The sequence below is a fragment of the Mastigoproctus giganteus genome, chromosome 7, assembly GCF_048544385.1.
Source record: "Mastigoproctus giganteus isolate SK-2022 chromosome 7, ASM4854438v1, whole genome shotgun sequence".
NCBI classification, from domain to species: Eukaryota; Metazoa; Arthropoda; class Arachnida; order Uropygi; family Thelyphonidae; genus Mastigoproctus; species Mastigoproctus giganteus.
In genome coordinates, this window is record NC_143581.1 from 143,034,526 (window position 1) to 143,046,736 (window position 12,211).

Below are 12,211 nucleotides of genomic sequence, written 5' to 3' on the forward strand. Positions count from 1 at the left end.
AGCAGGGGCCGAAGTGTCGTATTAAGGCTGGGCCCCTCAAGATTTCCAAGTTTCCAAGAATCACGGTGCACGGCTGCACACAGTGGATTCCAGTGATGTAATCCTGGAACCAAGGAATGGGTATTGGATCCCAGTGATATTAATCTGGAAGGCCAGGGATAAGAAGGTGATTATCCCATTGTAATGGCCAGCCCATATCTTGAGTACACGCAGGCCTGGAGGCCTCATTTTAGGATGGATGTAGAGCTGCTGACATAAGTACAGAGAAGGGCCACGAGATTGGGGATGGGAACAAAGAAGTGTTCTTACCAAGAAATTCTTCAGTTCTGAAAATTGCAGTCTGGAGAGTAGGTACCTGAGAGGACATCTGATTGAGGTGTTTAAGGCTGTAAATGGATTGAGCAAGCTTAATGCCAAGGGGGATTCCTCCTGCTCAGACCAAACATGAAGGGGCACAAATTCAAACTGAGGAAGGATGGTTGCAAAATAGATTTGCAGATGTTTTCCTTTCATCAGTGGGTGCTTGGGTGCTGGAACAAACTTCCATCTGGTAGTAGTACAAAGAAAGCGTATGAGCTTATGCAGCATCAGCCAAAAAAAAAAATAAAATAAAAGTTTATAGCTTCAATAAATTCAAGGAAGAACTAGACAAACTATTGGAGGGAATGAATAGGTTAAATGAGAGGTGCCATAATGGCGTTTATTTTTAGTTTTTTTTGTTTTGTTTGGCTGATGCTGTTTATGTTTGTTTTTTTTTTTCAATCATTTGCCACTGCTAAATGGTTTCTAAGTAAGAGCATCTCAGTTCCAGCAGATCTACATCCTTCCTAGAAGATATAGATCTGCTGGAACCGAGGCCTCCAGGCCTGTATACATTCTCAAGATGTGGCCTAACAATGGCCTTGTACAAAGCAATAATCACCTCCTTATCTCTACTAGCAAAGTTTCTGTATATCATTGACAAAACCTCATAACCTGTTCTGGCATGTCAGCAGTGCTCAAAAAATTTCATATCTGACTGCACAATTATCCCCAGGTCTTTTTCGTTTTCCACTACCTTGAGTGTGGTACTACACAGTTGGTAAGTTACTCTGGAGTTGCTGCTACCTATATGGAGTACTTTGCATTTATAAATGTTACACTTAAATTACAGCTTCTCAGCCCACCTGCCTAACCTTTCTAAATCCTGTTGCAGTAGCATACTGTCATTAATGTCATTAACCAGACTACCAACCTTTGTATCGTCTGCAAACTTTGATATTTAGCATTATAACTTCCTCAATATACAGGGTGATTCTAATTACTGTTGGGGTTTCCATGGCCTATAATTTTCAAACTGGAAACAACAAAATAAAACTGCTTACAGAATATGAAAGTGTAACTCAAAAAGTTTTATTTGGCAACACTGTACTTGTAGCATTGATGTCTGGGAGATATTGATGGCATTACTTCAAAATGCCGACTGTTCAAGAGAAGGCAATGTGCATACTTTGGTTTTTCAAAACAAAGTCCGTTATCACAGAGCTCAATATGGAAAAGATCCACCTTCAGTTAATGCTATCCGATGTTGGTTTAAGCAATTTCAAGAGACTGGTAGTGTTTTGCACTGAAAAGGTCAGGAAGACCAAGCACTTCGCAGGAAGATGTTGATCGATTCCACGAAGCGTTTTCTCAAAGCCCACAAAAATCAACTAGACAAGCTTCTTTGCATTTAGGTACACTGCAGGCTTTAAAGCCAAACGATAAACCCTGCCATTTCTGATTTGTCCAAGACATTTCGTCAAACGTTGAAGTTGATGAAAATTACCTTTGAAGATGGAGATTTAGTGATGAAGCAATGTTTTATGTATCAGAGAGGGTAAATCGCCATAACTGCAGAATATGAGGATCAGAAAACCCTCATGCCATTTGAGAATTCAAAAGAGATAGTCCAAAGGTCAATGGCTGGGGCCCTTCTTTGCAGAAAAACAGTGAGAGCGGTGACCTGTCTTGACATGCTACAGCTGCATCTGTTACCCCAGTTGGAAATTCATCAGCCAAATATGGTGTTCCAGCAAGATGGTGCACCGCCTCATTGCGCTCTTATTGTTGTTGTTATTTGGTTTTTAGGAGCATTAGCAACTAAGGCCATATTGCTCCGGGAATATGCGGTGGTCATTCCCTGACCTTTCCGCATCCTCCGTATTTGGTGGTGATGGACTCGAACCCCGGCTCTTATTGTCTGAGAATTTCTTGACATGCATTTTCCTGGGCACTGGGTTGGGCTTGGTGGACCGATTCCATGCTCACCCGATCTTACGCCACTTGATTTCTTCCTGTGGGGATACGTGAAGGACATTGTGTACAAGACCCTGTGACCTCTCTCGATGAATTGAAGCTCAGAATTGTTGTTGCGATTGAAACAGTTACACCACAAATGCTGGAGAACACTTGGAGGGGAACTGAATATCGCTTGGACATCTTAAGTGCCACAAAAGGCGCACATGTTGAAGTTGTTTAGCATTCTGCACTATTGATTTTATAGGTAATAAACCTTTTTGAGTTGCAATTTCATATTACATAAGCAATTTTATTTTGTTGTTTCTGATTAGAAAATTATAGGCCACGGAAACCCCGAAAATAATTTAGAATCACTCTATTATTAGCCATATTGTTCAAGAAAGCCTGAGGCTTATGCTGCACCAGCCAAAAAAAATTTTCTGAATTACCCAGAGAGAGAGAGAGAGAGAGAAGAAGGGAATCACCAAGAAAAAGAAGAATGATGATATCTAGCTCAGGACCCTGGGTGTGCCAAGCCCATACTCACCAGATATGAGCCCCTGGCTCTGTATATATACTGAAAATAACAAATAGCAAAATAACAAAAACAACAAAAAAATATAAATAAATAAATAAAAGCAAATAAACAAATTAAAAAAATATCAAAAAAATAAATACTGAAAATAACAATGGACCCAGCAATGAACTATTGGGAACTCCACTGATAACATTAATCCACAAATATCAGTGCCCATTGATAACCACTCTCTGTCTTCTTTAGCATTAGTAGAGGCATTTGATGCAAGAAAGCAAGCTTATGCAGCATCAGCCAAAAAAAGAAAAAAAAAAACCCACTTCCACTTCACCCCTCTGTTCGTTCAAAATACCTGCCCAGCTGAGCCTTAAACTTATTTAGGCTATCAACTTCCACAACAAGGGATGGAAGTCTGTTCCACCAACCAACCACCCACTGGCTAAAGGCATATTTCCGCACATCGATCCTACATCTGTCTTTCCTCAATTTGAATTTATGTCCTCTCAGGTAATTATTCTGAGCAAGAGGAAGAATTCCAACAGCATTCAGCATGCTCATACCATTCAAGGCGTTATACACCTCAATAAAATTACCTTGTAGGTGCCTAGTCTCCAGACACAGTAATTTTCAAAAGTTAAGCCTTCCTTCGTAAGAGCAACCCTTTGTTCCATTCACTAATCTTGTTGTCCTTCTCTGTACTCGTTCCAGCAGCTTTACATTCTTCTTAAAATGAGGCCTCCAGACTTCTATATAGCACTCAAGGTGTGGCCTGACCATTGCCTTATACAAGGGGATAATCATCTCCATATCCTTACTAGAAATATTCCTGTATATCATTGACAAGGCACCATGAGCTACTCTTGCAGACCGTCTGCACTGCTCAGAAAACTTCATATCTGCCTGCATAATTACCCCCAGGTCCTTTTCATTCTCTACCACTGTCAGTGTACCACACAGTTGATACATTACTCTGGGGTTACTGCTTACCATATGCAGTACTTTACATTTGTCAATGTTAAAATTCATTTGCTATCTCTCAGCCCATCTGCTCAACTGTTCTAGATCCTATTGCAGCAGCAGGGTATTGTCATTAGTGTTATTAACAACCCTGCTGACCTTCGAGTCGTCTGCAAACTTGGACATTAAGCCTGATATACCATCATCAATAACATTAATACAGAAAACAACAATGGACTCAACACTGAACCCTGGGGTACTCCACTAATAACATTAGTCCATGAAGAGCAGTGTCCATTGATTACCACTCTCTGTCTTCTCCCACTCAACCATCCCTTTATCCACAGCAGCAATTTGCCTCCATTGCCACGCTGCTCCAATTTGTGCAGTAGTCTTCCTTGTATAATAGTATCAAAAGCCTTTCTAAGATGCAAATATATGAAATCAAAATTATTCTTTTCATCCAGTTCCTTTGTGACCAAATCATAGTATTCAATCAAATTGGTCAGAGAAGACTTTCCCTTAACAAACCCATGAAGTGTCAAGCTATAACTGTAGTATTGTCTAGATAATCCTGCAGTGCTTCTTTAACCAGTGCCTCCATTCATTTCCCTGTAACAGGAGTTAAACTAACAGGTCTGTAATTACTTGTGTCGCCCTTTGATCCTCCTCCTCCTTTGTGAATTGGGGTCACATTTGCATATGTTCAGTCTATGGATACCTCCCCTGAGTCCATGGAAGCTCTCATAATTATGGCTAAGGGTTTGCTTACTTCTTTGCTGCCTCCTTTAATATAACTGGATGGATCCCATGCACCCCATATGTCTTTCTTATGTTTATCTTCAACAATTTCTCCTCCACTTTGCTCTCAGTTATTACAAAATCATCTAGCTCACTGGTAGAGTTTAATCGACTTCTGTCATTCCCCTCCCTGAATAACTCCTTGTGTGTGAATGTAGATGCAAAATACTCATTTAGTTTGTTAGCTATCTGAGCAGGATTCTCAATAGTTGAACCATCGATATCAAGTGGACCAATCTGATTCATCCTCTTCCTTCTAGAGTTTACATAACTAAAGAACTCTTTGCTGTTTTTCTTTGCATCCTTTGCCAAAGATTTCTCGTAACCTGCCTTCCCCTGCCTAACCTCCTTTGTAACTTGGTTAGAGACCAGCTTATATCTATCATAGGCTTCCCTGTCAACTGTTAATTTATATGTATCCCATGCATTTTTCTTCTCTGCCACATATCTCATTAGTTCATCTGATATCCATTTAGGCCTAAACCTTGAATAATATTTCTTAGTTGGTATGAAAAGCATAACAGCTTCCAAGATTAATTTTTTTGAATGCTTCCCATTTTGAATTTGCTGATGGTAACATCATCAGTTGGTCCCACTGTATAGAATTTAAATACTGTCTCAGACCACCGTAGTCACTTTTACGAAAGCAAAAACCCTTCCCTTTAGCGCTGATGATAGTTACCTCTCTGAGTAAATCCCACTTCAAGCACACTGTGATTTACTGCCACCTAGTGTTCCTTCATCTGCAGTTTCTTAATGCAAGAAGAATCGCTACTGATAATCAGATCAAGAGTATTACTCCCTCTATTTGCCTCCCTAACATGCTGCTGTAGAAAACAATCATCCAATAAATCCACAAAAGCCTTGCTAGTGTGTGAGTGACCAAGCCACAAATTCCAGTCAATATTTGGGAAATTAAAATCTCCCATTATAAGACACTGATTTACTGGTCCACTGTTTCTCTGTACAGTTGTTTATTAAACTCATCAGAGTCATTAAGCCTATAAAACACTCCTACTCTCAAATTTTGCTTTTCCAGTGCTTATGTCACACCAAACTGAGTCGATACTGCACTGTCCAGCCATATTTACTGGCCAGGTGGGTAGGAGCAGCAGTGCGTAGCCTACGCTTCTTGATTAGACCGGGGTTCGAGCCCATGACTACCAAATATTGAGGATGCAGAAATGTCAGGGAATGACCAACGCATATCCCTGGAGCAATATGGCCTTAGTTGCTAATGCTCCTAAAAACCAAATAACAAAATAAAAACAAATCATATTTACTGGCTGTACTTCTTTGAATTTTGTGTTTCTTAACAAATAAGCGTAACCCCTCCTCCCTTCCTATATACATTGTACTCTCCAAATTCCAGTTCTGCATTCCTAATATCTGTGTGACACCACGTTTCTGATATCCCAACAATATTTGCTTTTGATGTTTTGACCAACACCTCAAATTCATAAAATTTATTTACCAAACTCCTAGCATTGGTGTACGTGGCAAGTATACATGCACCTGTTCTTAGCTACCCTAACACAGCCAATGTATTTACTTGTTCCGCAATGACTCCCAGCAGTCTCTGGAATCCCTTGCACCTTGTTTTCCAGGCTGCTGCTCATTCCAATAGAAGCAGTACAAGAATCACTTTCACCTCTACCAGTGGCTACCGTTAATCTATTAGTCCGTGTATTCCACCAAGCTGGCAGTTTTCCCACCCACCTAACATTGCCTCGATAGCATCAGCAAATATTCTTGCACCCTTTGTGTTTAAGTGTATCCCATTCCTGTAGAAGCAGTCTCCTCTGTTATTAAGCACACCCCAGGCTGAGAAAAATTCTACCCCTTGAAACTTGCACAATCTCTCCAGGGACAAACTGATCGACAAGGCTCACATCACATACTCCCCTCTATCCATACATGACAGTCTGGGCAGAATTGCAAACACTTTCAAATTCAACCCTAACTCATGGCTTTTTTTCAACATTTACCTGTACTTGTTAAATAATTCTGCCAGTCTCCAACTCTTAATATCATTATTGTGAACATGTACAACAATATCACCTTTTGTGTCCGTAAAAGATGATATCATCAACCTTTGCTCCTGGAAGACACCCTGGTCCACCTATCAAGGCATTTTGTTATACTGCAGTTCTGGATATACTATGGGCTGACATAGTATGTTAGCCCATAGAATATTCAGAACCTTGATCTATTCCATGATAAAAAAAAAATTATATTGATTCTTTCATTGTTACTTAAATAGACTACCATTATTTTTTGCATAACTTCTGTATGTTCTTTACAATAGCTGCAATTTCAGCTTTCAATGCTTTAAAATGTGGATTATTCTGTTTGAATTGCTTTAAACTGCCCCCCCCTCCAAGCCCACAAAAAAGCCATTTTACAGATTTTCATAGATTATAAATAATTGTTTCCTGTATATCTCAATTTTTGCAGGCATTTGCACATTATTTTTTTTTCAACAATTCTCATGTTATTGTCATAGCATTAGCATTAGTAGACGCTTTTGATGCAAGAAAGCAAGCTTATGCAGCATCAGCCAAAAAAAAAAAAAAAAACCCCACTTCCACTTCACCCCTCTGTTCGTTCAAAATACCTGTCCAGCTGAGCCTTAAACCTATTTAGGCTATCAACCTCCACGACAAGGGATGGAAGTCTGTTCCACCAACCAACCACCCGCTGGCTAAAGGCAAATTGCCGCACGTCTATCCTACATCTGTCTTTCCTCAATTTGAATTTATGCCCTCTCAGGTGATTATTCTGAGCTAGAGGAAGAATCCCATCAGCATTGAGCATGCTCAAACCATTCAAGGCTTTATACACCTCTATCAGATCACCTCGCTGGTGCCTCTCCAGACACTAATTTGCAAAACTTAAGCCTTTCTTCGTGAGAGCACCCCTTTGTTCCATTCACTAATCTCGTTGCCCTTCTCTGTACTCGTTCCAGCAGCTCTACATCCTTCTTGAAATGAGGCCTCCAGACCTGTATACAGTACTCTAGGTGTGGCCTGACCATTGCCTTATACAAGGGAATAATCACCTCCTTATCCCTGCTGGAAAAATTCCTGTATATCATTGACAATACTCCATGAGCTACTCTTGCACCCGTCTGCACTGCTCAGAGAATATTTCTTCATATCTGCCTGCACAACCACCCCCAAGTCCCTTTCATTCTCTACCACTGTCAGTGTAGTACCACAGAGTTGATACATTGCTCTGTGTTTGCTGTTTCCCATGTGTAGTACTTTACATTTGTCAATGTTAAACTTCATTTGCCACCTCTCAGCCCATTTGCTCAACCTTTCCAGATCCTGTTGCAGCAGCATAGTGTCAGTAGTGTCCTTGACAACCCTGCCTACCTTTGTATCGTCTGCAAACTTGGACATTAAACTTTATATACCATCATCAATATCATTTATAAATACAGAAAACAAAAATGGACCCAACACTGAGCCCTGAGGGACTCCACTAATAACATTAGTCCACGATGAGCAGTGTCCATTGATTACCACTCTGTCTTCTCCCCCTCAACCACTCCTTTATCCATAGCAGCAATTTGCCTCCAATGTCACATTGCTCCAATTTGTGTAGCAGTCTTATCAAAAGCCTTTCTAAGATCCAAGTATATAATATCAAAGCTATTCCCTGCATCCAGTTCTTCTGTGACTGCATCATAGTATCCAATCAAATTGGTCAGGCAAGACTTCCCCTTAACAAAACCATGCTGTGTCCGAGCTATAACTGAAGTCTTGTCTAAATGATCCTGCAGTGCTTCTTTAACCAGTGCCTCTATTAATTTTCCTGGAACAGAAGTTAAGCTCACAGGTCTATAATTACTTGTGTCAGCCTTTGATCCTCCTTTGTGAATTGGGGTCACATTTGCACATTTCCAGTCTATGGGTACCTCCCCTGAGTCCAAGGAGGCTCTCATAATTATGGCTAAGGGTTTGCTTACTTCTTTGCTGCCTCCTTTAATATAACTGGATAGATCCCATCCACCCCGGGTGCCTTTCTTGTGTTTATCTTCAACAACCTCTCCTCCACCTTACTCTCAGTTATTTCAAGATTCTGTAGCTTACTGCTAGAGTTGAATACACCTCTGGCATTCCCCTCGCTGAATAACTCATGTGTGAATGTCGATGCAAAATATTCATTTAGTTTGTTAGCTACCTGAGCAGGATCATCAACAGTTGACCCATCAATATCAAGTGGACCAATCTGATTCATCCCCTTCCTTCTAGAGTTTGCATAAGTAAAGAACTCTTTGCTGTTTTTCTTTGCATCCCTTGCCAAGGATTTCTCGTAATCTGCCTTCGCCTGCCTAACCTCCTTTGTAACTTGGTTGCATGTCAACTTGTATCTATCATAGGCTTCTGTGTCATGTGTTAATTTGTAAGTATCCCATGCATTTTGCTTCTCTGCCATATGCCTCATTAGTTCATCTGACATCCATTTTGGCCTAAACCTTGAACAATATTTCTTAGTTGGTATGTAAAGCCTAGTAGCTTCCAAGATAAGTTCTTTGAATGCTTCCCATTTTGAATTTGCTGTTGGTAACATCATCAGTTGGTCCCACTGTATAGAATTTAAATACTGTCTCAGTCCATCGTAGTCGCCTTTACGGAAGCAATAACCCTTCCCTTTACCCCTAATGGTAGTTACCTCTTTGAGTAAATCCCACTTCAGCACACTGTGATCACTGCCATATCTGGTTTCAGTTGCTCCAACTTTTTAAAGCAAGCTGTTAACACTTTCTGATCTGCCCAAACATTCTGTGCACTCAAATCTGACTTAAATTGTAATGCATCTCAACAGCACTACACTATCACATAATGCCTCTACAAATTTTCTGCTACACCAGTAGTAGGAAATTCAATGAGCAGTTGTGAATTTAGTGTCTAACTGTAACATTGTAAGTTAAAAAATATAGGCAATACAAACTAGTGCCTTTTCTTGATTATCCTGTAAAATTTTATCTGAAAGCTAATTGTAACCAAAGGATTTGTTACAGATCTTAAATTTTTTTTTTTTTTTTTTAATGAAAATAATTAAGAGTGGTCAGGAATAAAAAACCATGGGTAAGGAATTTAGCCCTTTTTTTTTTTATAACAGTGTTCCTTTTGGAAAATATGTTTTGACTTATAATAGAAGGTTGTGGAATCAACTCTGTTCTACGTATGGATTGTCTAGACCTTTTAGTTCAGTGCAAATTATATTTTATAGAAAAATATTTTATATTTTAAACAAAACCTTGATGATCTTGGAGTATCTCTACTTTTCTTTGAAGACTTTGCTTTTCCCTTACGAGATCTTGGACCACTGCTTTTCTTTCTGCTAGAAGAACACATAACTAATCCATCACAGAATTCACAAGGAATCCCCGAACCATCACTAGAAGAAGAAAAAAAAATTGTTAGGTAAGCAAAAATATTCATCACAGGACTGAACTACACTATACACTACATTACAATTTTTCAATATTTAACTTTTTACAACACAATTCCAGAACTGGAATTGCAGTGATATTTGGAGAATTACATTTCAAGAAAAACTTAAATCCAAATCAAGGGCAAGTTATTACAAATAACTTGCCCTTGATTTGGATAATTATAAGTTATTACAAATCTGTAAGCTTGACTTTTGCAGTAAAAATAAACAAGTCAGTGGTTAAAAAAGTAATGCAGGATCATCTTGAGAGGAAACATTTAGAAAGCAATCACAGAATGAATTTGTTAAGGGAAGACCTTACCTGACTGATCTGATTAGATATTATGAGACAATCACAAAGGATCCGGATGATATCGACATCATTACCTCGATTTTAGTACACTTTTTTTTCCTTTTTTTTTTTTGATACTGTTCCATATGAATAAATGATAAAAAAATTGGAGCAGTGTGTAATTAGGTACAAGTTATTGCTATGGATAGAGATATGATTGAATGGCAGAAGGAAGACTGTAGTTATCGGTGGGCACTTCTCTTTTGGTACTAATGTTATTAGTGAAGTTCTCCCCCACTAGGGTTGGTACTAGGCCCTCCTCGCTGTTTTAATATTTATTAATGATATTTATGAGAGCATATAAAATTTAATGTCTACATTTGCTGATGACATAAAGATTGGTATGGTGTTTAATGACTAATCAATAATCACTATTCCAATTAGACCCTATTTCTAATTATGAGATTAAATTCTCTAGTGTTTATATTCTAGTGTTTGAACCTTCATAATGGTGGGTCTGTTAGTAACTCTGGTTATAGACCTTGTGTTGAAGACCTGAAATATGACACACAGTATGCCAGGTGACCACTCAGATGTGAGCCAACAGAAACAGAGGTCAAGGTGTGGCATCCACATACCACATTGAGGAATGACACCCCTCTGTGTTACCAAGCAATAGCAGGTGGTAGACAGTAATCAAACTCTTCTATAGCAAAAGGCCCATTATAGAGAGGAGAATGCGAAGATCTGAAGTTGATAGGCTGCTTTTCATTCTCTTTAAGGACCAGGAACTGTGAGGAGTAAGATTTTGAAGTGATGGTAGAAAAGGACACAGCAAGGGCATTGGCTATTGGCGTTGGGTCTACAGTAACAAATCCATTATATTCCAGGCCCAATGAAGTGTTCAATGTATATTTTCCCTTCATTTTCGGGATTTTTTCCCAGACAGCCTTAGGGCTGTCTGGGACAAAAATCCCAAAAATGAAGCAAATATAGCAAACTTTGGTGTATACATGTTAAAGGCTAAGAGATTGGCCATAGTAGGATATTATCAGAATATCCCCCCCAGCTTTGTTTTGAGCCTTTTTTGTTGCTATGCATTCTATCAAGATGTTTACGGAATTGTAACTGCAGCTGCACGAACAAGAGTTTCTGTGATGTAAGCTGATACATAATTGAGAGGCACCTAACTGACTCTAGTGGAATCAAAGTTTGCCAGATGTTGAAAGGCATTCCAGTCACCCTGATCAATTTTCCACCAAGATAGCCTAAAAGGAAGACATGGGTCCCCATTATTTAAGCAGGTTATCATGGGGAAGTGATCACTTCCATATAGGTTCTTTTCCACCTCCCCAATGAGTGAAGAAGTGAATAGGAACATATAAGAAAAATCAATAACAGTGAATGTATGGGTAGACATATGAAAAAAAAAAAAAAAAAAAAAAAAACAGCGTGTGTACCCTATACATAAAAGATGTTTAATTTTATGTGAAAACATCCTTGGTTTGGAACGAGGTTAAAGGGGTTTAGTATGAAAAGAATCAAAACACGTTTAACATTTTAAAGTATTTATTTTTTTTTGACAGTTTCATGAATATGAGGTTGCAATACATGTTCAATAGGCAATTTACTTACAATGGGTTTGTGATGCTAAAATATAATACATACACTCGATATTGTAAAGAGTGTAAATGTCTTTGAAACACAGGGTCAATTATAGTTCCATGATTAGTAGCCCATACAGATCTAGAAGTATTTAACATTAGCCCATATTTATTTTCTAAGAAATCAGTCAAAGGTTTGTATTGAGTATCTGCAAAACTGAAAAATGTTGAAATCTCCACTAATTTATCATTGGTATTTGGTTGAATTTTTTGTTAGAAAATTGTTGTAGCAGTGCAGCTCCTTCAATTGTGTAA

At 38.9% G+C, this 12,211-nt stretch overlaps 1 protein-coding gene across 1 annotated transcript in view; it reads right to left on the reverse strand.

Moving 5' to 3' along the window:
- LOC150083240 (leucine-rich repeat-containing protein 49-like) overlaps positions 1 to 12,211 on the reverse strand; it is a 494,942-nt gene that overhangs the window by 118,387 nt on the left and 364,344 nt on the right. Inside the window, exon 13 of the mRNA XM_090377128.1 lies at positions 9,824 to 9,964. Coding sequence (XP_090233254.1) covers positions 9,824 to 9,964 — 141 coding nt within the window. The remainder of the gene's footprint in view (positions 1 to 9,823; positions 9,965 to 12,211) is intronic.